This window comes from Pantherophis guttatus, chromosome 8 (genome assembly GCF_059756535.1).
Source record: "Pantherophis guttatus breed Tessera chromosome 8, ASM5975653v1, whole genome shotgun sequence".
In the NCBI taxonomy this organism is placed as follows: Eukaryota; Metazoa; Chordata; class Lepidosauria; order Squamata; family Colubridae; genus Pantherophis; species Pantherophis guttatus.
In genome coordinates, this window is record NC_142070.1 from 10,802,903 (window position 1) to 10,830,395 (window position 27,493).

The following is a 27,493-nucleotide window of genomic DNA, read 5'->3' on the forward strand; positions in this document are numbered from 1 at the left end:
TTGAAGTACTCATCTCAAATGATCTAAGTGCCAGAGCTCACTGTAACAGCATTGCTAAAAAAGCATTAAGAGTTGTTAACCTAATCTTGTGAAGCTTCTTCTCTGGTAATACTGAACTGCAAACTAGGGCTTACAAAACATTTGCCAGACCAATTCTTGAATACAATTCATCTGTCTGGAACCTGTACTGCATATCGGACATTAATACAATCAAATGAGTCCAGAGATATTTCACGAGAAGAGTCCTCCACTCCTCTGCTCGCAACAAAATACCTTATGCCACCAGACTTAAAATTTGGGGCTTAGACAACTTAGAACTTTGCCGTCTCCGGTCTGACCTAAGCGTGGTACATAAAATTATCTGCTACAATGTCCTACCTGTCAATGACTACTTCAGCTTCAACCAAAACAATACAAGAGCACACAATAGATAAATTCATGGTAAACCGATCCAAACTTGATTGCAGAAAATACGACTTCAGCAACAGAGTTGTTATCGCCTGGAATGCACTTACCTGACTCTGTGGTTTCTTCCCCAAACCCCCAAAACTTTAACCTTAGACTATCTACTGTAAACCTCACCCCTTTCCTAAGAGGTCTTTAAGGGGCATGCATAAGAGCACCAGTGTGCCTACTGTCCCTGTCCTAATGTTCCCTTTTATTTGTATCCATTTCATATATTCTTGAATATATATGAACTTGTTGCTGGTATCCTTACGATTTATATTGATATTGTTTCCTGATTGCTTATTTGTAACCTATGACTATCATTAAGTGTTGTACCTTATGATTCTTGATGAACGTATCTTTTCTTTTATGTACACTGAGAGCGTATGCACCAAGACAAATTCCTTGTGTGTCCAATCACACTTGGCCAATAAAGAATTCTATTCATAATTATGTTTACACTTGTATCTGTTATCAAATACATGCTTGACAAAATAAAATAAAATAAAATAAATGGTCATAAATCGAGGACTACCCACATCTTGTCTTTCATCTTTTATCATGAAAGTGCATGGGAAGCTTGACTGAATGCCTATCCGCCATTGGGTGAAAGGCTGTTTACCCATTTTCAGCCCTGGGTTTTCACAACTCTTCATTTGCATTAATTTGCAGGAAAGTTCCCACTGACGTCAGCACGTCTGGGGGAGACAGCAATGTGCCAGAAGCCGGGGCTGTCTTCCTCTTTATGATCACATTGAAAAATACAACCCGACGGAATGCAAGATGTTGTAGAACAGATTTATTTAGGCGCACAAAGAAATCAATGCATTTGACAGATATTAAAAGGGACAAGGGCTGTCTCTTGCTCTCTACACTGTGCGGTAAAATTGGCCTTTCCTATGTTCGTTAAAAATATTCTCAAACCTACATGAGTGAAGGTTGCCTTTATATACAAATAAATAGAGGGGAAGCACTTTTTGTTGTTTTAAAAAAATATTTTACAGCCTTTACATTTTGAAAAGATCCAAAAACAGGGCAAAAATTAAGAGATGTCTTGGTGACAATGTGCAGTCTTTGGTATAACTAATGGGTGCCAGATGGCGTCTAGAGAGTTCCTTTAAATCAAAATGAGAGACTTCTGTAGCCTCGCAAACGTTGCTGAGGCCAGTTTCCCATTAGGCCCAGCCAGGATGACAAATGGCCATTTGGGAAAACCATCCCTATTTGGGAGAATCTAAATAAAACTGAATTACACTGGATGGAAATATACCGTTTACATTCAACGAGCAGAGGTGCTTTGCAGCCCAATCACCTGAGATCATTTACCTGGAAATACCATTTCTGTAAAAGTGCAGAATTGCCCCCCTCCCCCCACCCCATTATTTTGTGGAACCACTAGATCAGGAAGGATCCATTTATTTGATCGACCATAAAGTGCTTGCTACAAACAATCCAAGCTTCATTTCCTTAGCATCTCCATGTAGAGCAAGGGTGACAAACTCAAGGCCTGCGGGGTGCTTTGATCGGGCCCGCAGGGCCCCCCTGGGAACAGCAAAGGACCGGCCCGCAGTGCCTCTGCCAGCAAAAAAACGTTTTCACTGGCAGAGGGTTGCAGGAAGCCGTCCCAGCTGAAAACGGAGCTTGGGAGCCTGATTTTGCTGGCAGAGCGCTTGGGCCGCCACAGGCACTGACACGGGTGATGTCAAGATGGCCACGCCTACCCTGCCCACACCAATCCACGCCCCCTGTGGTCAAACACAAGCCTGATGCGGCCCTCAATGAAATTGAGTTTGAAACACCCCCCACCCCCGATGTAGAGGGTTCCACAAAGATTCGGTCTAGAATCCTGATGGATCACTTATACGTCAACTATATGATGCTAATTGCTAGGATGCAGACTCAGGATCCATCCGATGATCCCTGGCTGTAAGTCCTACATTCAAGCCACTGCTTTACCACAAAATAAAATCCTTGATTACCCATTCGGATCAGTTTGTTCATATTCTAAAACTGGAAGACTAAGCTTTTTTTTATTTATTTTTTTAAACCAAAACAAACAGGGACTTCTGTTTTTATAAATGGGGCCGTTGTGCTTGCATTCCAAATAATCTGAGTCTTGCTCCATTGTGTGAGTGAGTTACCTATAAATCATCCCCCAAAAAGAATACTTAAAAGCTCTGAAAAGAGATCACAGTGGGCCAGTAAGATAACGCTGATCATCATTATCAAGGAAAGCAGCCTTAGCTGTAGGGGTGTCTGCAGAGTATGGTCAAAATCTTCAAAATGCTGGACATAACAGGGCAATTAACCAGTGGTAGTTTTCAAATCCCGTTGCTACTGCTTTGCTCATGGGTGCTTGCGTGCACAACACTTCTGCACATGCGCAGAAGCGTCCTAGCGGGTGGGCGTAGCCTCCCGCTGCCACCACTGGTTTGCCCGATCTGGGGCGAACAGGGGTGGGTTCTAAATTTTTTTTTACTACCGGTTCTGTGGGCGTGGCTTATTTTGTGGGTGTGGCTTGGAGGTCATGTGACTAGGTGGGCGTGGCTAGCTGGTCAGAGTCATTTCTGGAAGGTCCTCACACTTACGACCAGTCCTCGCACTTACGACCCGACTCATTTGTTTGCTTTTAACACTGATCCGCTGTAGGACGGCCCTTTGAAGCCCCGCGGCAAGAGTTTAAACAGTTTTTTTCCCTCTAGTCATCAGCTGGGACTCAGGAGGCAGCAATAGATTGGGGTGGGACCAAATAAAAGGTAAGAATAACGTGGGTGGGTGGGCGGGAGGGCAGGGGGGGGGAGAACCGGTTCGGTGACGTCATATCATCACCGCTACCGGTTCGGCCGAACCGGACCGAACCGGGAGGAACCCACCACTGGGGGTGAACTGGTAGCAACCCACCATTGCAATTAACGCTCTGCCTCTTTGCAATGTGTGTTGATTTTGTGATTCGCGTAAAAAGCAGGTGGAGCTTGGACTGCACTGTCATATCCAATCCATCTTGACTTTTTTTGACCATAGCCTGCGCATGACCCCGTTTAGGTACATGCAGTTGGGAGATTAGATATTGGCAGGTCTAGAAAAAAAGGAAGCAAGGATTAAGAAAAGATTTAAAAATACTATGGAGTTCAGAAAAGATTCCCACTCAGGGGGACTCGGCAAAGGGTTCCCCCCCAAAAGTCGAACTTTTTAAAAACATAATTCTATTACAGTTCATATCTATTCCATTTTTAAACATTATGTCAAAAAACTACCTATAAACATAAATCTCTGTTCATATCTTTACAGGATTAAGTGAAACATATAGAAATGACTATTTATGGACATAATTGTTCAGTAACAATTGAATTTCGTCCTGAAAGTCTAATTGGTCATCAAATGCTTTGTACAACTGCATTGATTCATTCCTCCCTGAAATAATAGAAATACTGTAGAAACTAGAATAGAAATAATAGAAATAGAACTTTTCTGTGAAAATGTGAGTGCATTCGTGTGTGTCTGTAGGAGGTACACACTCACGTCATATATGGAAAATAAGTCAAATACTTGTGTATGTCTATGCATGTACTGTACATTTAGTTTTTACTACTTTCGTCTTTCTTTTTTTGGCATTGATATATTTTTCTTCTCTGCATTTTTACACCTGTGTTTTTGTAAGAATAACACACCTTAATTTTAATTTTTTTTTTCAAGGGACAAGATTTTAGAGGCACGTTTTAGTTTTCAGGAGCCATTCACCGTTAAGAAAAGGAAGATGACGGAAAACCTACACCGAGACCTTCACAAAGCTCTTTAAATGCTACTCTCTTTCCAGAATTCCCTTCACCTTCCTACGTTTCTAATCTCTGATCCAAGGTTGCTCACAGTGGCATTTTATGCAAAGCACATCACAGCAGAGATGCTGATGTAATACATGGGCCACATACACACACACACACACTTCCGAAGGAGATGAATGTGGAATTTAGATCGTAATTTAGCAGGGCGTTAAGCTGCTAGTCACCAGTCCCCTTCCATTCTGCTGCTCAGAAGGCATAGCTTCACAATGCAATACTTCGTGTTGGGAATTTACAGAGGAAATTAGAGAGCGATCCGTGGCCCTTTGAATTTTAAATGCAATTTCAACGCATCTCGGCTGTGCTCTGAACAAGTACGTGTACAATCACTGCAGACAATCCGTGAGGGAGGACAATTACATCACTAGCCGTCTTCTTAGAAATCTTTATCCCAGCCTGAAAGTTCATCGGGTGGGACTCCTTGTTCGGGTGGATATCGGTCGAAGTGGCTGTAGTCCATAGGACCTGAAAGCTATAAAATAGTTAACAGTATAAGCATACTTGAAGTAAAGGTTAAATGTTTCCTTGTGCAGTTGTGTCTAACTCTAGGGCTGTGAGGGCAAATCTATGGCATACGTGCCAGAGGTGCCATGCAGCGCCCTCTCTGTGGGCACACGAGCAGTTGCCCCAGTTCAGCTCTGCCGTGCATGCACGCGTGGATAGCTGGTCTTTGGGTCTCTGCCGTGCATGCGGAGGGGGCGTGGTGCGTGCATGCATGTGCATGCCTGCAGGGCACATGCGAGGGGCCACACATGTATGTGCGGGGGATGGGGTGCATGCGAGGGGCCCACGTGCTGGGACGTGGGGCCCCATATGCGCATTGCATTTTGGGGGTTCGGCGCACATGTGCGCTTTGGGCACTCGGTCTGGAAAAGGTTAGCCATCACTGCTCTAGGGTATTCATCTCTGCTTCTTGCCCGAGGGAGCCAGCGTTGTCAGGAAGTATTTTTTTTTTCCATAGTCATGTGGCCAGCGTGGTTATATGCCAAAGGTGCCCAGAAGGGTTACCTTCCCACTGAAGTGGTACCTGTTTGTCTAATTGAATTTTCATGCTTTTGAACTAATAGGTGGGCAGGAGCTGGAGCAAGTAACGGGAGCTCACCCCATCACGTGGTGCTCGGGTCTTGAACCTGGGCTGTCAGCTTCCGGTTTGGACCGGATCGCCCGATCCGGTAGTGATGGTGGCGGGTGGTTCGGAGAACCGGTAGCAAAAATCCCTGCCCCTGCCCCCATGCCCAGCTGAGCCGCGCAATCATCACAGGCTTGTTTTTTTTTTTACTTTTAAAAGCATTTTTTATACAACCTCTTTGGCCAAAAAAATGCTTTTAAAAGTAAAAAAAAAGCCTCAGATGATCACACAGCTCAGCTGGGATCGTCAGAGCCTTTTAAAAGCATCAGGGCCGGATTTTCCTATAGGCTAACTAGGCTTCAGCCTAGGGCCTCAAGATCAAGAGGGGCCTACATTCAAATTGTTAGCAAAATAAAAATTACACTTTCACTATAGGTGAAAGGGTCTCATAAGTGGAATAGCCTAGGGCCTCTTTTCATCTAAATCCGGCCCTGAAAAGCATTTTCTCTACAACCTCTTTGACGGAAGAGGTTGTAGAAAAAATGCTTTTAAAAGGCTCTGACGATCCCAGCTGAGTTGCCTGATCGTCAGAGGCTTTTAAAAGCATTTTTTTCTTTTAAAAAAAAAAAAGTTGGCCACGTCCACCGAGTTACATTATCCCCAACCAAGCCACGCCCACAGAACGGTAATAACGAATTTTACATTTCACCACTGCACTGACTCCATCCCCAATGACCCAGATTAGGGTTTGTGTGTGTGGGTGGGGGGGACAGAACCCCCATTGCATCTTCATAACACACATTTTAAAGGGGAACTCCAGGAATATTGTTCCTGGTTTTAAAAAAAACAAGGCACTGGCTTGTGCATGCATTCATTTAAAAGGGACTGATTGAGTACCTCTCTTTTAAGGGGTGATGATAACTTCATTGCTTTGAGTCCTTCCCAATTAAAACCATTCAGCCACCTAGAATGGAAAGTCACAACAGCAAGAGGGTTATTTAACTGGTTTCATAATTATAGTCCCAAAGAAACCTGCCACTGCATCTGTCAGGCCTGGAAGCCATCTTTTGCACCGGGCCTTCAGGCCTGCCACATTTACTGCTGTGGGAAATTGGGAGGGGGGATTGTATGGAGCCGGGGAGATATATAGTCATAATAACATTCCTTTCTCAGAGAGTCAAGGACATCTTGCCCTGCACCTGGAGGGGTGTGACTGGGAGGCATCTCCTGTTGGGATGGTGCTTTGGCTTGGACCATGTGATGGACGTGTGGGTGCTGGGCAGGGACTTGGACTTTCTTTTGGTTGGGGAAAACCTGGAAGCTTTCAGATTCGGGTTTTCCCAGATGTGCCAATACGACATCTCTAATAAAATGGAACTTTGAGGAACTTCAAGCCTCGGAGTCTTCTTTTGTTGGGGGTGTTAATTGGAACCCTGACATTCACTCTTAAAGCAGGGATGGATGTTGGAGAATATTTTTTTGTATTCAAGGGCTGCAGTGTTCTGCCATCGGTCAAGGGTCCATAATAAACAAGGCCCTTCCTCCCTGCGACACCCCCAAATCTGTCTGCCCTACTACATCTACCAATGGACTGCTACAATGGTACGTGGGAATGATTGTGAGAAAAAGGGGAAGAGATCCTATTTAGGGATTGATTAGATAAGAGGTGGTAGAGCCTGAAGCTGCCTATTGGGTGGAGAAAGAAACTCTTTTTACCAGAGCTAAAAGCGATGATGCGAGATTTATACCTTCAGTCTTGCAGGATTGATAATCAGCTTTTCTAGCTAGAGGAAACATGAATTGATGAGCTGATTCTACTTTATTCTAAGGCTACTTTAACAAAATCTTGCAAAGTCCAAGGGATAGGTAGTGCTCGACTTACGACCACAATAGAGCCCAAAATTTCTGTTGCTAAGTGAGATTGTTGATAAAGTAAATTTTGCACCATTTTACGAAAATGGTTTTAAAAGAAAAAAAAAAAGCCACGCCCACCCAGTCACATTACCCCCCCCCAAGCCATGCCCACAGAACCGGTAGTAACAAATTTTAGATTTCACCATTGGCTAGGAGACTCTATGGTGGGGGAACTGGACTTCTAGTTGGCTCCAGAATTAAACGAGGGGCTTCTGGTTAGGACCTTTGTGGCTCTTTGAGTGTTTAAGGTTGCCGACCCCTGGTCTATCCAGTGATTTTCACTAGTCTCCTGCATTTGGGATATGTATTAAGGCCAAGATATACTGTATATGAAATTAGCCTGACTTAATTTGGCCTGAGGGCCGCAGTTACCCACTATTTATCTTAAAGCATTAAAAGCAATGGCAGCAGTAAAATAAGAGATATTATATGTACAGTCAAACTCTTCATCGATTACTATGCAAATCTTTAAATCTTTGCCCTGCGGAATGATGGGCAGCCAATAAATTTAATAAACCAACAAATAAACATATAAGGAAACAAACAAAGGAACGAACGAACGAATAAATAAATAAAAATTACCTGTGCCTCTTAATGTCATGGATTCCATGCTTCAGATTTCCTAATCTCTCTGTAGGACTTTGTCTATTGTATATTTGTGGGTAAGAAACAGAGAGAGAGTAAGACAATGAGTACACACTTCATAATTTAGAAACTATTTGCACAACTTGGTAATTGATTTCCTTGTGCATCTCAGAGACCTGAGTATCTCCTATTTGATTTGCAAGATAAAGGTAGTTGGGAGTGGATCAGTTTACCGTGGATTATTATTGCCATGGTTATTATTATTTATATTCTATCTTCCTTTGGGAGCTGAAGGGGATGTCTCCTTATTTTTTCATACCCAATAACTGAGGTCAGCTGGACTCCAAACAAGTGAATGGATCAAAGGCACTTGAAAGCTAAAATGGGTGTTTTCCCAATAGAGGTTTAACACTTGAACATACATTGTACAATTCATCAGTGGTGAAATCCTCCGCACTTTGCCACCAGTTCACTGCCCACGCATGCGCACTGAGCGCCAAATGCATGCTATGCGCCCGCATGTGCAGTGCATGCCAAACGCAGGCTTCCCACAGAAAAAGGAGGCTTAAGAAGGTAAGTAGAACAGCGAGGGGGGAGGTAACAGCTGTGCCGCATGATTTAGATTCGCTAGAAACTAGCGAATCTAAATTGCGTGGCACAGCTGATCATCAGAAATACCGGTTCAGACGAACTGGTAGCTTTTTTTTAACTACCGGTTTGCCCGAACCGATAGCTTTTATTACTACTGGTTTTCCTGAACTGGTGCAAACCGGGAACATTTTACCCCTGCTATCCATGGATAATCTGTAGGGCAGCTGAAGGATCTCCATCAGCGGTGGGTTTCACATTTTGTTACCACTGGTTCGCCCCGCGCATGGGTGCCTCCCGCACATGCATCCGGCCTTCTGTGCATGCACTTTGTTTGCATGTGCACCTTCCATGCATACGCCCGGCCTCAACAACATGCCTAAATCGGATGTCATAGAGCTGGGGCGGGTGGGCAGGTCCACCTGCTATTTCCACTACCGATTCGCCCAAACCGGCTGAATACCATCTCTGATCTCCAGTCATTTTGGCTGGTGGGCATATGTGAAAGTTTGAGCAGTGTGGAAGGAGCATGGAACTTGAAAACATAAAGAAATCTGCACGTTTCATTGATGGTTTTGGTGTACATGGGTGACTAGAGAATTGGCATGGAGCATTGCCCATTAATAGCCTTATTCTCCAGGACTCTAATTCTTTGTTAAATGATTAAATACGTCTCTTCATAAAAACAGAAGTATTGCACATATACAGTAGTGGCCAAAATTGTGGAAACCTTTTGGGAAAAGTATGTTTTCTAAAACTAGCTAATAACACCAGTTTTTTTTTTGGAGTAGTACCATAAAATTATATATCAATGGAAAAATAATTTAATCAAGAATGTAATGCAATAACTTTTATGAAGGATTTGCTATTAGAATAGCAGTTACAGTATAAAGAAGAAAAGTGAAACACGTAGGAAAAAACGAGATATACAAAAATGATCACCATAGAAAAAAATGAGATACACAAAAATAATCACCATATCAATTAATCCTTAGTTGGGTAACCTTTAGCATGAATGACGGCCTTACGATGTCTTCCCATGGAGTGAACCAAGTCTTTTAGTTCTGCAGCTGTTATCAGGTGAAACCAAGATTGAATGACTGCTTCTATTAACTGGGTTTTATTGCTGGGTCGCTTCTGACTAACAAGTTTCTTTAGTCAGATCCATAGATTTTCAATTGGGTTAAGGTCTGGGCTATTCCCAGGCCATTCCAGCAGTGGAATAGGATTATCTTGAAACTCCCCCCCCCAAAAGTGGTGTTATTAGCCATCAAACCTCAAAAATACACTTTTCCCAAAAGATTTCCACAATTTTGGCCACTACTGTATATACAGAAATAATCCTTGCATACTGAAAACCAGCAGGTCAGATATGTGAAGAAAAAGTGGTTTAGTCCAACTGCAGGTTCTTTATTTCACAAAGTGTTTGAGGAATCTCAAAGTCCAAGCTTGCTGGTCATTTGGAAAAAAAAAAGAAAAACCCTCTTCTAGTCACAGGATTAAATGGAATGACTTATTGAGTAAGTGCTAGGGCAATTATATCTCAATGTGTCTGGAGCAGTTCCCACATAGGCCCTCAAATTATCAGATATTAATTTGTAACAGCCAAAAGTGATCCACAAGGCTGATTTACAGCTTCCTTGCATATTACTGGCTTGACAGCCCAAAGCTTCCCATGATCCATATATATAATTAAAATTGCTGTAGGTTAATTAAAAGCAGGAGATTACGAGGGTGATTACGTGAAACTTCATTCAAGGCGGCAGAAATGAAGATTTATGATGTCCAATCTGTTTGAAGGATGGGAACAGAACAGCAAGTAATTCTGCTGAAGGTATTATAGAGATAGTCCTTGACTAATGACCTGTCACTTAATGACTGTTTACATTTATGATGGCCACCAAACAGGTTCTTTATGGCCTCTAAAGCACCTCACGGCTTTCGTAAATAGTTGAACCACTCATCAACACCTGTGATCAGGTAAACACGATTTGCAACTTTTTTTTTTTTTTTTGCTAATTTTTAGCAAAAATATGGCATTCAAGAGAGTGGATTCACTTAATGACTGCTACATTTGCTTAAATGACTGCTTATGATGAAAAATGTCAGAGAAACACTTCAGGTTATGTGGGTGCTTCAATTTATGACCGTAATGACTTGTGACCAGATTTCTAGTCCCAATTATGAACGTTAAGTCAAGGACTACCTGTATTAGATTCCAAAAAAAAAAACCCTCTGATGACAAGAATGAAATACTCTTAGATCTTTCTGTTTTCTTGGTGTTCTGTTCTTTTCTTTTATGACAGAATTCCATGCAATATTTCCAAGAGAACAATCATTTTCGGGGGCCTTCAGATCATGAGGTCATCTGAGGCCACAATCTCAGCAATTCAGTCTTCAATTCTTACTATGCTTCTTTGCAGAATACACATTAAAATGGTTTACAAGCCTTCGTTACTTAAGTGCTCAGTTTTAAAGCCAAGCTACTAGTTGCTAGCAATTCACCCAAAATATTTAACCTCCACAGAGAAGCCATACAAGTTAGCTGGTTATGACATGGAGACATGTCATAGATAGAAAAGATAAAAAAAGAGCCTTGGTAGTACAATGGTCTAAGGCACCCTGTTATTAAGCTGGTTATTAAGACCAGCTGCCTGCAATTACTGCAGGTTCGAATCTCGCCAAGGCTCAAAGTTGACTCAGCCTTCCATCCTTTCTAAGGTAGGTAAATTGAGGACCCAGTTTGTGGGGGCAATAAGCTGACTTTGTATAAATATACAAAAGGATGAAGGCTATTGCTGAGCACATTGTAAGCCGCCCTGAGTCTCTGGAGAAGGGCGGCATATAAATCAAATTAAAAAAAAAAAGAGAGAGAGAGAAAGAGAGAAAGAGATTTGGAGGGGATAATAAAATTCCTACAGGTAGTCCTCGACTTACAATTGAGTCCAAAATTTCCGTTGCTAAGGAATATAGTTGTTAAGTGACTTTTGCCCCATTTTATGACCTTTCTTGCTACAGTTGTTAAGCGAAACACTGCAGATGTTAAGTTAGTAACACGGTTGTGAAGTGAATCTGGTTTTCCCATTGACTTCGCTAGTCAGAAGGTCACAAAAGGGAATCACAAGATCCCAGGACACTGCAACTTGCAGTGTGAGGTCATAAATATGAGTCAGTGGCCAAGTATCCGAATTTGATCATATGACCACAGCAATGCTACAATAATCATAAGGATGAAAAATGGTCATAGGTCACTTTTTTTAGTGCTGTTGTAACTTCAAACAGTCACTAAGTGAATGTAGTCAAGGACTACCTGTACTGAATTTCTTTCTTTCTTTCTTTCTTTCTTTCTTTCTTTCTTTCTTTCTTTCTTTCTTTCTTTCTTTCTTTCTTTCTTTCTTTCTTTCTTTCTTTCTTTTTCTTTTCTTTCTCTTTCCTTCCTTCCTTTTCTTTCTTTCTTTCCTTTCTTTCTTTTTCTTTCCTTCCTTCCTTCCTTCCTTCCTTTCCTTTCTTTTATCACCCAACTCATATCGAATGACTCTGGGTCACTAACAATATAATGAAACTGCAGTGAAATTAAACTTTTACATCCTCTTTTAATGGATTAAAAGAGGATGTAAATTTCTCTGCGTAATTCTTAACAGTTTTATTGACTCATCTGAAGAGATAAGATATCTCATGTTTGCTAGTTTGAGGAAGGCAGGCTACATAAACTAAAACACATCCCGGGTGAGATATCCACTGATAACAATGGGACTTTGGCAGTGGTGGGTTTCAAATTTTTTTTACTACCGGTTCTGTGGGTGTGGCTTGATGGGTGTGGCAGGGGAAGGTTACTGCAAAATCCCCATTTCCTCCCGATCAGGTGGGACTTGGGAGGCAGAGAATAGATGGGGGTGAGGCCAGTCAGAATTTTTACTACCGGTTCTCTGAAAATTTCCGCTAACGGTTCTCCAGAACTGGTCAGAACCTGCTGAGACCCACCTCTGGACCTTGGTCTAAATCAGTGTTTCTCAACCTTGACAGCTTGAAGATGGGTGGACTTCAACTCCCAGAATTCCCCAGCCAGCAAAACCACTGGTCTAAATAGATCGGTATGGAATTACACTGCTGAATAACACCAACAAACATAAGATTTTGGATTAAAATCTGGCTGGACGTTGAGTGTTCAAGGAAATACTACCTTGCTCAATTATTCTTCTCACACCTCTGCAACACAATTGCTCTTCTCTCACCTGCAAAGCCGCCGAATCAAATCCTCAGGGCGCTTGGTTATTATTCTGGGAAAATCCAGTCTCTCAACGCCTTTTAAAATCAAATTGTAGGTCATCATTTGATCGACTCCGGTAAAGGGAGGACTTGAGTAGGTGTCATTTCAAAATTGAAGGAAGGGGAGGGAGAGAAAATACATGGTTATGAAGAAAGAAATTGTGTGTTGGACCTAAGCATCTTTTCCCCAGGTGCTAGGCTGTTCTTCTAAACAAAGACAGGATTGTGATTTATCACAAACTGGTTTTCTCATAACCTGCGTTTTATGTTATAGAGACTTTTTAGGGGGGGGAATGTTACAGGAAGTCCTCAACTTACGACCAAAACGGAGCCCCAATTTTCTGTTGCTAAATGAGACAGTCGTTAAGTATGTTTCACCCATTGTACGACCTTTCTTGCCAGAGTTGTTAAGAGAAGTCCTATCCCTTCAAAGGAGGGATAAGTAAGTAAGACTGATGGGCTACAATTTTGGCAACCTTGCTACGAAGCGCAGTTGAGGAATAGTTGCCATACAAAGGGGACCCCACATCTTGAGAAAAAACAATCTGTCAGGGTTCCAAGTACTCATAGCAAACAAATCTCTGAGGCAGGCAAAGTCCTCAAAGAATAGGTTTATTGGATATGTCATTTTGGCACAGGCTAGTGAAAACCGACTCTGAATATTCCCGCGGTTTTCACCTAATTAAAATTAAAAGTTTGCCACTTTCTCAAAACAATCAGTCACATTGTCCAATCAGGATACTGTCCAGTTGCTAGGTGACTCCAGTCCCCTCCTTCTGAACAAACGCAGGAATGTCCTTGGTTCCCAAGAGAAAGTATTTTGTTTTGACTACAACTCCCCAACTATCTCTATTCCTCCCCCCTTGCTATCCCTTTTCTCCAGTGTGTCAGCCCTGAAGTTTCAGTCAGGCCAGCTTCAAGGTTGACACAATCAGCAATTGCAACTGATGGTGAGCAGAGTCTGGTTCATCTACAACTCCTTTTTCTTTCTGGACTTTTCCATATCAATCCTTCTCTATTTTTTGCACACCCAAAGATGAAGTGTAAAAAATTCTCAATGAAGCGGATTAGAAAACAAAGGGATCAACGTGGGGCCACCCAGATGTAGGACAACCTTTGAGCTGTGGGCTCCTCTCTCATTTATAAGCACACACACTATGAGCCCAATATGGCCCTCAATGTGGGCCAGAAGAATCCAGTCTCCCGGGACATACTTTCCTGTAAGCAGTTCATACACAAGGATGCCGAGGGACCAAAAATCCACACTGAAATCGTGGCCTTTATTCAGAATGACTTCAGGTGCGACGTATTCAGGAGTCCCACAGAACGTCCAGGTCTTCTGCCCTGCTCTGATCTTCTTAGCAAATCCAAAGTCAACCTTGTGGGTCAAAAAGTAGGAGATGTTGTTGTTACTGGACAGTTTTACCTCAGGTTGATTGTTCTTCTTTCTAATATCTACTATAAGAACTTCTCCTACTGAGATGGATTCAATATTCTTCCTCATACAGTGGCTACTTAGATGCCGGAATGGGATCTTCAGGCACCTACCCTTGGCCGCCCCTCCTTCTCCTCCAGGCTCCCGCCTCCATCCATTTACCTCCAGCTTTCCTCCTCGGCTGGCCCTCCCCAAACCATTCACCCTGGCCAATGGGCCTCCAGGCCTCCGCCCCACGCCCTTTGGCCCAGCCCATTCGCCAAAACACCATTTGTCCCGGCTCTTTGGCCGCATGGGACAGTTAACCGCCCACCAATCGGGATCCTAGACCCAATGCATCCAAAGAGTAACAGCTGTCTTTTCCCACCAGTCCTTAGTAATTGGGATTTGACTGCAAGCACTGATTTATGCCTAAAGTTATTTAACCATGTAGTAGGGCTGTGTTGCTATTATCCTTTTCATCTTTTTCATTTTTTCATCTTTCCTACTAACTTCTCCTATTGGTATCTTATGATTTATCACTTGTTGTTTGTATCTTATAATTTACGATTGTATCTTATGATTTATGATCTATGGCCTACCACTTTGTTGTTTGTATGTACACTGAGAGCTTATGCATCAGAGACAAATTCCTTGTGTGTCCAATCTCTTGGGCAATAAAGAATATTCCTATTCCTATTCCGCATCTGAAATCCCCAATATATGTCTTTTTCACTGTATAGTGTTGATCAAACGTGAATGCTGCAGGAACTTGTTAGTGCATAGAAAATTGACAGGAAAATACATTACCAGTTTAACAAACAGTCAGGATTGTTTCTAATGAGAAATAATATGTACTGTAAATGCATTTGTGTTAGCATGTAAGTATAAATCAATATATGTCTATCCACAATAATACTTCTTCCTAACCTTCAAGATAAAATGATCTTATTTTCAGTAGCATAGAAGTGTAAAGATATAAGATTCTTAAACTTTTGTTTTTGAATGGCTGCAATTAAAATGCAAAAAAACCTTCTCTTAGCAATGCCCCTGTAATTCTTTATATTTTTTTAAAAAAACAAAACTTACCAACTTTATATAACCCTGGGCATCCAAAATTAAATTTTCTGGTTTCAAATCCCTGTAGATTATACTCATAGAATGTAAATATTCAATAGCTTCTGTCACACAGCCAACACAGAACTTTGTAGTGGTTTCATCAAAACTACCCCTGAAAAAAGAAAGAAAAAAAGGAAGGAAGGAAGGAAGGAAGGAAGGAAGGAAGGAAGGAAGGAAGGAGAGGGAGAGAGAGAGAGAGAGAGAGAGAGAGAGAGAGAGAGAGAGAGAGAGAGAGAGAGAAAGAGAGAAAGGTTTCATTGTCAAATTATTTTCAACCTTTCCTCTTCCAGTCTTAATAGACTCTGAAGAGATTCAATAAAAATCATGAACATAATAAAACTGAAGAAACCATCAATAAAGTAATTCAGTGTATACCCAAAATCATCAGCTCCGTTGAGGTAAAATTATCCTCACAGCCTACAGAAGGTCAACATTGGGGTCAACATGGAGGAGAAGGATGTTGAAAGAGGGAGAATGCTTGCTTGTAAAGTTACTTATTTCCATCATCAGATGATGACGCTAATCTAAAAGGACCTTCAAGACATTAAACCTTTTCCTGTTCCCTGGGCCTCCTCAGCAGATGATATTCAAAGGGCCATCGTGATTCTGGCGTTGCTATTTAGCATTCAAGTCTAGCAGACACTGATAATCCATTTTCTCATTAATTTCTTCAGGCCTGTTTAAATTAGTGGCTATCACATCATCTGATGGAAGCAAGTGCTGTCATTTAATTATGCCCTTCCTTTAATCATTCCCCTACATTTAGTTTTAATTTAGTTTTAATGAGTGAACATTGTGAGAAGGAAAAATTGATCTACATTTTATATATCATGGATAATTTTTAATACCTGTATCATAAATTCCTTAGCTTCCTAACAAAAAACCCCAGACACTGTAGTCTTTGTTAATCTATAAGAATTTTGATTGGCCCTTTTTCAGTTTTAGATTATTGCTTTTCTGGTCTTCTAACCAATTCCAATTGTGATCTCGCCATAGATTTATACAAGAATATTACAGAATTGAATTGTTGAGTTTATTTCCTTCCTAATGATTCCAAGCATGGAATTGGTTTGTTTTTTTTTACAGCAATCAAACTTGAATTGTTAATTTCAGTCATCATAACTCTAACATCCATTTCTTGATCAGTCTCTAACAATCCAGATCCTGAGATATATAATATTAGGATCCAAGATTGGGAATTTCTTCCACTAGCTAGAAAAATTACTCATCAGCTTTTGCAAATACATATTTACATTTTCTTTCTCAAAAGTTCAGAAAAACAAAGTACTTTACGCTATTTTATAGTATCTTGAAATAGTAATCCGGTGTTTCCTTTTGTCACTTAGGATGAAAAAACCGTTTTATGTTTTATGAATAAAATAAATTCAACGGTCAACTGTTGGGAGTAAACTCCACTCAGTAGATTTAAGGTAAAGGTAAAGGTTCTCCTCGCACATATGTGCTAGTCATTTCTGACTCTAGGGGGCGGTGCTCATCTCCGTTTCAAAGCTGAAGAGCCAGCGCTGTCCGAAGACGTTTTCGTGGTCATGTGGCCGGCATGACTAAATGCCAAAGGTGCACGGAACGCTGTTACCTTCCCACCAAAGGTGGTCCCTATTTTTCTATTTGCATTTTTTATGTGCTTTCGAACTGCTAGGTTGGCAGAAGCTGGGACAAGTAACGGGAGCTCACCCCGTTTCGTGGCACTAGGGATTCGAACCACTGAACTGCCGACCTTTCGATCAACAAGCTCAGTGTCTTAGCCATTGAGCCACCGCGTCCCTTCTTCAGTAGATTTAGTACCAAGTATATCTGCATAGGAACAGATTGCAGACTGAGACAAATCATTATTTCATCAACAATCCAGATTCCCAGTACAAATAGTTCTCAACCTACGACCACAATTGAGCCCAAATTTTCCATTTCTAAGCAAGACAGTTGACAAGTAAGTTTTGCTCTGTTTTACAACTTGTCTTGCCACAGTTATTAACTGAACCAACAAAGTTGTCAACTTAATAACAAGGTTGTTAAGAAAACCTGGCTTCCTCCATTGACTCTGTCAGAAGGTCGTAAAAAGGGATGACATAGCCCCGGATCATAAATACATGCCAAGGATCTGAATCTAGAACACATGACCAATGGTCATAAGTGTGAAAAATAGTCATAAGTCACTTTTTTCAGTGCCATTGAAACTTCAAACGGCCACTAAACAAATGGTTGTAAATCAAGAACTACCCTGTTTCCCCCAAAATAAGACATCCCCTGATAATAAGCCCAATCAGGCTTTTGAGCGCATGGCAATAAGGCCAAGTGCTTATTTCAGGGTTCAAAAAAATATAAGACAGGGTCTTATTTTCGGGGAAACCCAGTACCTATAATCAAACATAGTCTCATTTTTTTAAAAAACCCATTACATAAAGGACCACTGTTCAAAAAATCTCATTTGATCCATTTAGATCAACCAGTATTAACTCTTTCAGCTTGGCAATATTTTTTTCCCAGTCATGACTTCATAGCACATGTTATCCAGCTGACTGAAGGCCAAATTCTTTCAATGTTGATTCCGTTATAATGCAAATTTCCAACTTTGTAATTATGTACAATTGTATGGCTTCCACATTTTACACTCTTTTTTTTAATTTTATGACATTTTACAATGCCATTTTTTAATTTAAAAATGAATAAAATGAGCAAATAACAACAACAACAACAACAACAATAATAATAGTAATAATAATACCTGTCCCTGAGGATGCTCCATAGCTCACCTCCAAGGCAAGCTTCTAAGAGCATATAAACATATTTGTTGTCTTTGAAGGTGCGATACAACCTGAAGCGAGTAAAAAAAAGAAAGAAGCAACATGCAAACAATTCTAGTTGAAGATAAAATGTATGTAACATAACAATAATCACATTTTCTATAGCACTGCGCATGCATGGAGGAACAATTCTTTTGACACCCCCCAAAATCTAGAGACTCTGGGTAAAACGAGAACATAATATTTATTGACCCAACCAAGGTCGACATTCATAAATGATCACCTAGGATTAAAAACTTGGTGGAATAAGGTCATTTGTAGAATGCCAAAATTGAGAGGTTGCATGAAATTCAGGAGAAAACGTGTCCCTTCCATAAAGTTTGTTATTAAAAATCATTCTGATTCAAATCACCCATCTACAGTTGAGGATAATACAGCTAGTCCTCGACTTGCAACAGTTCATTTAATGACCATTCAAACTTACCACAGCACTGAAAAAAGGGATTTATGACCATTTTTCACACTTATGACCATTGCGGCTTCCCCATGGTCATATGATTTACATTCGGATGCTTGCCAAATGACTCACATTTATGACGATTGCAGTGTCCCGGGGTCATGTCATCCCCTTTTGTGACCTTCTGGCAAGCAAATTCAATGGCGAAGCCAGATTCACTTAACAACCATATTACTAATGTAAGAACAGCAGTGATTCTTAAATGTGGAGAGAAAAGTCGTAAAATGGAACAAACTCGCTTAACAAAATTTTCACTTAACAACATAAATTTTGTGCTCAATTGTGGTCATAAGTTGAGGACTACCTGTAGTGAGCAATTGAGAAGGGATACATTTCTACCTGTAGATGTTTTTTTGTATGCTTATGAACCCAGAAACATCAGAAATCTAAACTACAGGTAGTAGTTTACCTGTAGTATCTAAACTACAGGTAGCTCGACTTACGACCACAATCGAGCCCAAAATTTATGTCGCTAAGTGAAACATTTTTAAAGTGAGTTTCGACCCATTTTATGACTTTTCGTGCCACAGTTGTTAAGTGAATCACTGCAGTTTGTTAAGTTATTAACACAATTGTTAAGTGAATCTGATTTCCCCATTGACTTTGCTTGTCTGAAGGTCGCAAAAAATGATCACGTGACCCCAGGGACACAACAATGGTCATAAATATGAACCAGTTGACAAGCATCTGAATTTGGATCTCGTGACCACAGGGATGCTGCAACAGTCGTAAGTATGAAAAATGGTCATAAGTCACATTTTTTCAGTGCCATTGTAACTTTGAATGGTCATTAAATGAACTGTTCTAAGGTGAGGACTACTGTATATAAGAGTTTGCATGAAAAGTTCTCCACTAAACACAACAACTCACTATATATGATGAGTGTTGCAAGGACAACGAATCCAGTATCCTCAAACTTTTTTCCTGTTAAGCAAAAATATACTGTCACAAGTTCACAACTCTTGAAATACAGCCCAAAAGAGAATTGCAGGTGTCCCCTGCAATAGAGAGTGACAATGAGATTCATGGTTTCTGAAAGAGTGTGAAGAAAACAGTGATGCCCCATCCAGACCTTGTCATTTTTTGCAAGATATCTTTTTTTTTTTTTTAAAGAAATAGGTTTATATAAATAATTTAAAACATTACTTCACAATGAACGGCGAACAGGCTTCTTCTAGAATCTTCTTTTCGGAGTGAATATGTTCCTGTTGCTTGGTATCCACTATGTGCTTCTTCTTAATGCATTTCATGGCAAATGCTAGGTTCTCGTTCTTAACTTTCACCTGAAGTCACCAACAAAGAAAATACCAGTGTCAGAATCATAAAACATGAGTTCTCTCCCTTTCTCAAGTTCTTCAGAATAACAGCAGAACAGAATTGTAAATCCAAGATTATGTGTGTGTGTGTGTGTATTTATATATTATATATATATTTATATTTATTGTTTAGCCTATAGGCCCGTGATGGCGAACCTATGGCACGCGTGCCACAGGTGGCACATGGAGCCATATCTGTGGGCACGTGAGCGTTGTCTTAGCTCAGCTCCAGCGCCAGCTGATTTTCGGAAGTTGGGAAACAGGCTGTTTCCAACCTGTGGAAGGCCTCTAGCGGGGAGAGGCGGTTTTCACCCTTCCAGGCTCCTAGAAAGCCTCTGGAGCCTGGGGAGGGCGAGAAATGGGCCTACCAGGCCATCGTGCGTTAAAAGCAGGGGGAGTGCGGGGGTCGCACGCGCATGCGCGGGGGGTGGGGCGCATTGAATTATGGGTTTGGGCACACACGTGTGTGACACCCCCCCCCACGCTCCCCACGCTTTTGGCACGCGACGGCAAAAAGGTTAGCCCTCACTACTATAGGCCATATCAAGGTATAGGTTCAAACACATATTACCAATAAAGTTTTAAACAAACAATTTAAAAAGAGACTAGGCTAAAATACAATAGTTATAGGGTTAAATGCAATAATTTGATACATAAATATATCAAATAGAATAAAATGACATAAAATTATATTTCTTTATCACCCCTGCAATCTACTCCAAACAGGCCCACATATGCCGATCTCAGTCGGACCATTTTAAGCCAGACATTGTGCTGTATTAAATGTCGTTTTCAGACTCTGAAAATCCAAGATGTAATGCACCCTCCCTCAATAGATAGATAGATGATAGATAGACAGATAGATAGATAGATAGATAGATAGATAGATAGATAGATAGATAGATAGATGGATGGATGGATGGATGGATGGATGGATGGATGGATGGACGGACGGACGGACGGACGGATGGACGGGTGGATAGATAGCAATAGCAATACCACTAAGACTTATATACTACTTCATAGTGCTTTACTGCCCTCTCTAAGCGGTTTACAGAATCGGCATATTGCCCCCAACAATCTGGGTCCTCATTTTACTGACCTCTGAAGGATGGAAGGCTGAGTCAACCTAGATAGATAGATAGATAGATAGATAGATAGATAGATAGATAGATAGATAGATAGACAGATGATAGCTAACTAGATATAAAGATAGAAACAGACGATGATAGATAGACAGAAAGAAAGATGATAGATAGATAGATAGATAGATAGATAGATAGATAGATAGATAGATAGATAGATATTTTTAACAAAAGAGATACAAATAACAAACCAAAACAGTGACCTGGGGACTTTTCTTATATTAAATTTACAAAAGAGGCTCATTAAAACTTTGAAGAATTTTGTGAGAAGGGACAAAGAAAAAAATGAAACATCATAAGAAATGAAAGACAACCAAAGCACAAAACTGTATCAAATCACCCTCCCGATTGCAAGTCCAGAGGCTTAAACGCTAAATTCTTACGAGTTCAACTCTTCCAAATCCACCGACGCCCAGAGTTGCAACGATCTCCAGGTGCTGAAAAGGGCAGGAGGCAGGAAACTGGGTAACTTTTTCTTTCAACTGAATCATCTCCAGAGAGACATTGCGAGGGAGCCGCTCCACGGAAGAGACTCTGCATTAAAAAAAAAATAACAAAAATAAAATGACCTATCAGGATGTCCCATCTAATTCAGCCCGCAAGTGAGAAATTCTGCAATGGTTGGTTAGCTTTTCAAAAAAACAATTTCCGAATATCCTAAAAGTTTCAGGAGGCAACTGGACTTTCTGGTTTTTTCTTTGAAGAGATTTTGCTTCTCATCCAAGAAGCTTCTTCAGCTCTGACAGGATGGTGGGGAATGATTCAGTCAGAGCTGAAGAAGCTTCTTGGATGAGAAGTGAAACGTCTTCAAAGAAAAAAAAACACAGAAAAGTCCAGTTGCCTCTTGAAAAAAAGCACCTTTGGGACAACTATGAGCTGGATGACTGAGAAAATCTCCATAGACAAATTTCTGAATATGCCTGTGATTTGGCTTGAATCAAAGGTGCCTGCTGATGAAATGCTCAGAAACTGAATTAAAAGGTATACATCTGTTTGAGGTTCAACTCCTGGTGACTACAGGTAGTCCTCAACTTACGACCACAAGGGAACCTAAAAATTGTGTTGTTAAGTGAGAAATTTGTTAAGGGAGTTTTGCCTCGTTTTATAAATTTTCTTGCCACTTTTGTTAATTGAATCACTGCCATTGTTAAATTAGTCCCACGGTTGTTAAGTGAATCTGGCTTCCCCGTTGACTTGGCTTGTTAGAAGGTTGCAAAAGGTGATCACATGATCCCTGGACACTGCAACCGTCATAAATGTGAGTCAGTTGTCAAGCATGTAAATCACATGACCATGGGGATTCTGCAAAAGGTCATAAGTGTGAAAAATGGCCCATAAGTCACTTTTTTCAGTGCCGCTGTAACTTCGGTCACTAAGCGAATTGTTATAAGTCGAGGACTACCTGCAGAAGACAAGAGCCTTGGTACTACAGGGGTTTAAGGCACCCTGTTATTAAGCTTATTAAGACCAGCTGCCTACAATTACTGCAGGGTTCGAATCTCGCCAAGGCTCAAGGTTGACTCAGCCTTCCATCCTTTCTAAGGTAGGTGAAATGAGGACCCAGTTTATGGGGGCAATAAGCTGACTTTGTATAAATATACAAAAGGATGAAGGCTATTGCTGAGCACATTGTAAGACGCCCTGAGTCTTCGGAGAAGGGCGGCATATAAATCAAATAAAAAAAAAAAAAAAGTGTCAGGCAAGCATGTGTGCATGCCCTCCATTTGCTAGCTCACTGTCTCCACTCCCTCCTGCCAGCGTGCAAAGCCAAAAAGGTTGGGGAACTCTGCCCTATACCATTTCAGACAAATGGCTGTCCAATCTCTTCTTAAAAACCTCCAGTGTTGGGGCACCCACAACTTCTGGAGGCAAGCTGTTCCACTGGTTAATTGTTCTCACTGTCAGGAAATTTCTCCTTAGTTCTAAGTTGCTTCTCTCCTTGATGAGTTTCCATCCGTCACTTCTTGTCCTGCCTTTAGGTGCTTTGGAGAATAGGTTGATCCCATCTTCTCTGTGGTGACCCCTTAAGTCTATCTCAGCATCTACTTCTGTCCTACTATCGCAGCACCATTGAGAGTGTCCTGACATATGGCATTCTTGCATAGTATGGGAGCAGCTCTGTAGCGGACAAAAATGCTCTACAGAGAACCATTAAAACTGCCCAGAATATCATCGGGCTCCAGCTACCAGCCCTGGACGACATCTTTGAATCTCGCTGTTTGAGAAAGTTGCATAACATTCTCAGAGACTCTTCCCATCCTGCTTACAATCTTTTTGGACTGTTGCCTTCTGGCAGAAGATACAGAACAATTAAAACTCGGACCACACATTTTCTGAATAGTTTTTATCCCAAAGCTATAACTGCACTCAACAATGAACTAAAGGGCCACCATTAGTGAGCTATTGGTCAGCATTACTTGGTCTGTTGTGTGGATGTTTGGGTGGTTTAGGGGTGGGGAATTGTGGTGGTTGGGAGTGTGTTTGGGGATTGTTATGTGTGTTGGACCTGGTCTTTGTGTGTTAAGTGAATTTCGTTGTATGGGTATACTGTGTATACACGTACAATGACAATAAAGTTATTTATTTATTTATTTAGATATTGGAAGACTGCTATCATGTCACCCCTAGTCCTTCTTTTCATCAAACTAGACATACCCAATTCCTGCAACCGTTCTTCATATGTTTTAACCTCCAGTCCCCTAATCATCTCTGTTGCTCTTCTCTGCACTCTTTCCTCCATGACATGTTGCAATCATGTCTAGCGGACAGGGGGCTTAAGTAGAACTTAAGAGTGGAGACCTTCTTCAGGGATACTATAGAATAAATACTGGACTTTAGTACTATAGAATCAGTACTGGGCTCAAACATCTTTGCTTTTTGGGTTAATCTAGCAACACGGGCATCAAACTCGACCACGTCACGTGATGTATTGTGACGTATCGTGAAGTTTGCTGCCTTTGTGGAGCTGGTGTCAGGGTTCCAAGGAACACCCCCAACAAAATAAAACTCCGAGGTCTGAGGTTCCTCAAAGTTCCAATTTATTAGAGATGCCATGTTGGCACATCTGGGAAAACCCGAATCTGAAAGCTTCCAGGTTTTCTCCACCCAGCTAACAGTTCACAGCCCTGCCCTGCCCCACACCCACAAGTTCATCACATTGTCCAATCAACTTTTCACATTCAACTGGATACAATCTCCAGGCAGTCTCCAGCAGATGCAGGCAACAGTGTCCTTGAATACGGAAAGTTGTTATGACTAACTTTCTACAAAAAAACCCTCCCAATTTCCCAGGCAAAACTATGTGGCAGTTAGGAAGCAAATGCATCCGGTCCGTGGGCCACCAGTTTGACATCTCTGCAGCAATGGTGGTAAATCTTGGGAGGTTTCTAGTGGAAGCAATATGTATTTGGGAATTAGCATCCTGGTGGTTTATTTATTTATTATTTATTTATTAGTTCAATTTATATGCCGCCCTCCTCCGAAGACTCAGGGCGGCTTACAATGCACTTATAGCAACAGCCTTCATTCTTTTGTATATACCTGCTTATCAGGGCTTTTGGCCCCCCATAAGCGGTGTTTCTACAAAGTCAGCTTATTGCCCCCACAATCCGGGTCCTCAATTTACCTACCTCGGAAGGATGGAAGGCTGAGTCAACCTTGAGCCTGGTGAGATTCGAACTTGCAGTAATTGCAGGCAGTTGGCAGCTAAGTGCTACATAACAGCACTTAGTCCGCTGCACCACCAAGGCTCTTGGAATTTAGGGTGTAGGGTGAATCTCATGACGTTAATGATGAATTTATTATTTTGATTTACAGCCTGTCTTTCTAGGCATACACAGGCACTCCAGGTAGCTGTAAGAAAGGAGATGATTCAATCGCCGTTCTGGAAAGCACTGGAACTTTTTCAAAGGAGACTAAGGAGACCTGGAGCCACAAAGCAGATGTGGAAGGAACAATACATGTTTCTCATAATTTGGAAAGAAATCCTGATTCGTTTCAACGGGAAATTGAATGGTGTTTGTTGACTGCAAGGGCACCATCTCCGGGAGTGAATGGGGAGAAGGAGGGAGTCCGGTCTCTTTCTACATGCATAGAATCAAATTGTCAAGTTTCCGAAAGATGCCCTAATTAATTCATGATTCATGGGATTTGATTCTTCAAGGCATCAGGCAGAAGGTTTATGTCGCACCAAGAAGACAGTGCCTGAGGCAAAGTTGCCCTTTAATGATGTCACAACAAAGGGAAGGAGAGTGTCTTTTGTCCGCTGATTTGTGTTTCTGTCACAATAACCGCAGCTTCATGACTGATCTAACACAACAGAATCAGGTTGTTCAGATTGGCCTGTAGCATTTACAGAGGCCTTGAATTCGAAGATACTTATCGTAAGGATGCAAGCTTGCTGTACAAATCGGGAATTCACTACTGGTAGTCCTCGACTTATGACTGCAGTTGAGCCCAAAATTCCCACTGGTAAGCGAAAGATTTGTTAAGTGGGTTTTGCCCTATTTTACAACCTTTCTTGCCACAGTTGTTAAGTGAATCACTGTGTTTGGCCCCAGCTACGGACCCCAAAGAACGCAGCACACACAAAGTCCGTTCAAACCTTAGTTTACTGAATAAACCAGCCTTTTACAACAATGGCTGTTAATTAATTGCATTAACAGCCGCCAAGAATTCAAAGAATAACTGAAAACTTACTATGGTTGGCAGAATGCCCAGAAGCAATTTGCAGGAAGCTGATAAGATAAGCAAGACAAGACACAAAGATATGTGAACTAAGCTGTTCCCTGCAAATTGCTTCAGTCGGCGTTCCTCCTTAAATAGGCTAAGGGAGTAGCCAATTAGCCCCAAGCCTTACTCTCGAGGAGACCTCCTCCTGAGGAGCCACTCCTGCCTTTTGGCAGCTCTACGCACCCGTGCAAGCTTAAGGAAGCTTCTGGAGGTTCTGAAGGCTGAATCCCCGCCTCTGGCACCACATCCTCTCCAGCCTCCTCATTGTCCGACTCGAGTGCCAGCTGCACAGGCTGCTGGTGCAGCACCACATCAGCCTCCTCGCTGTCAGAATCAACTACTAGCTTCACAGGCCACGTACAGGCCACAACACACTGCACTGGTGGGTTGCTACCGGTTTGCCCCAGATTGAACAAACTGGTAGCGGCAGCAGCGGGAGGCTCCGCCCATCAGCCCGTGTGTGTGTGCCCATGAGCAAACCGGTAGCAACAGGTTTTGAAACCCACCCCTGGGTTTCAATCATTTTAGTTGTTAGGTTAGTAGCACGGTTGTTAAGTGAATCTGGCTTCCTCGTTGACTTTGCTTGTCAGAAGGTCGCAAAAGCGGATCACGTGACCCTGGAACCGTCATAAATATGAGTCAGTTGTCAAGCGTCTGAATTTTGGTCACGTGACCACGGGAAGGCTACAACGGTCGTTAAGTGTGAAAAAATCATCCTAAGTCCCTTTTTGCAGTGCAGTTGTAACTTTGAATGGCCACTAAATCAATTGTCGTAAGTTGAGGACTACCTATACCGGCACTGGGAAAAATAATGAGAAAACTTTAAGAGGATTAATTGGGAAAAAGGAGTTTTAAATCTTTCCATTTAAAAGAAAATCTGATGGAAGGAAAAGTGAAGCAGTCCAAAGAAATTTACAAGGTTTCCTTCCCCCTCGGATGTCAAAAATCAGGCAAATGAACCCCAGGCATCGCCCACAGTGCTATTTAAAGTCCTGATAAAATAGCAACATTTTGGAGACGTTAAATATCAATTGCATTCTCTCTCTCCCTGGTGTGTGTGTGTAGCCGTGGCCTGAAATAGTAATTTGTTCAATAAAGAGTCATCCGACTTTATTATAGCTCTCAGGGCCTTTTGTGAGTTTATAGTAATGAAGCAAGAATCAAAATACTTTTCATTGGAAAACCAATGTTTATTTCTTTCTTTTCTGAGTGCCCATTTCTGTTTTTATTTCAGACCAATAAAATACAGGTAGTCCTTGACCACAACTCAGCCCAAAATTTATGTTGCTAAGCGAGACATTGGTCAAGTGAGAGCTCTGTCCCATTTTACGACCTTTCCTGCCACAGTTGTGAAGTGAACCCCTGCCGTTGTTAAGGTACCAACACGGTTGTTAAGTGAATCTGGCTTCCCTGTTGACTTTGCTTGTCAGAAGGTCGCAAGAAGGGATCATGTGACCCTGGGACACTGCAACCGTCATAAATATGAATCAGTTGTCAGGCGTCTGAATTTTGATCATGGGGATGCTGCAATGGCCGTACATGTGAAAAATGGTTATAAGTCCCTTTTTTTCAGTGCCGTTGTAACTTCAAACGGTCACTAAATGAATGGTTCTAAGTCGAGGACTACCTGTAATCCATTAAATTCAGAAGGACTGAAACAAGAACGAAACTAATGGGGCACTTGGCTATTTCAAGGTTTGCCCTCCAAATCTGTGACAAGTACAATGTGGGAAGTAGAATACAAACGGAGAGCAAACCCCACTCCTTACTAGCACTGATGATGTTAC

The 27,493-nt window shown here is 41.6% G+C and overlaps 1 protein-coding gene across 1 annotated transcript in view; it reads right to left on the reverse strand.

The window, feature by feature from the left end:
* Window positions 1-1,231: 1,231 nt before the first annotated feature.
* PRKG2 (protein kinase cGMP-dependent 2) overlaps window positions 1,232-27,493 on the reverse strand; it is a 97,792-nt gene continuing 71,530 nt past the window's right edge. Inside the window, exons 11-19 of the mRNA XM_034431197.3 lie at window positions 21,359-21,509; window positions 19,661-19,797; window positions 17,979-18,068; window positions 15,209-15,350; window positions 13,920-14,083; window positions 12,672-12,794; window positions 7,849-7,911; window positions 6,250-6,316; window positions 1,232-4,755 (exon numbers count right to left, since the gene is read on the reverse strand). Coding sequence (XP_034287088.1) covers window positions 4,660-4,755; window positions 6,250-6,316; window positions 7,849-7,911; window positions 12,672-12,794; window positions 13,920-14,083; window positions 15,209-15,350; window positions 17,979-18,068; window positions 19,661-19,797; window positions 21,359-21,509 — 1,033 coding nt within the window. The 3' untranslated portion in view covers window positions 1,232-4,659. The remainder of the gene's footprint in view (window positions 4,756-6,249; window positions 6,317-7,848; window positions 7,912-12,671; window positions 12,795-13,919; window positions 14,084-15,208; window positions 15,351-17,978; window positions 18,069-19,660; window positions 19,798-21,358; window positions 21,510-27,493) is intronic.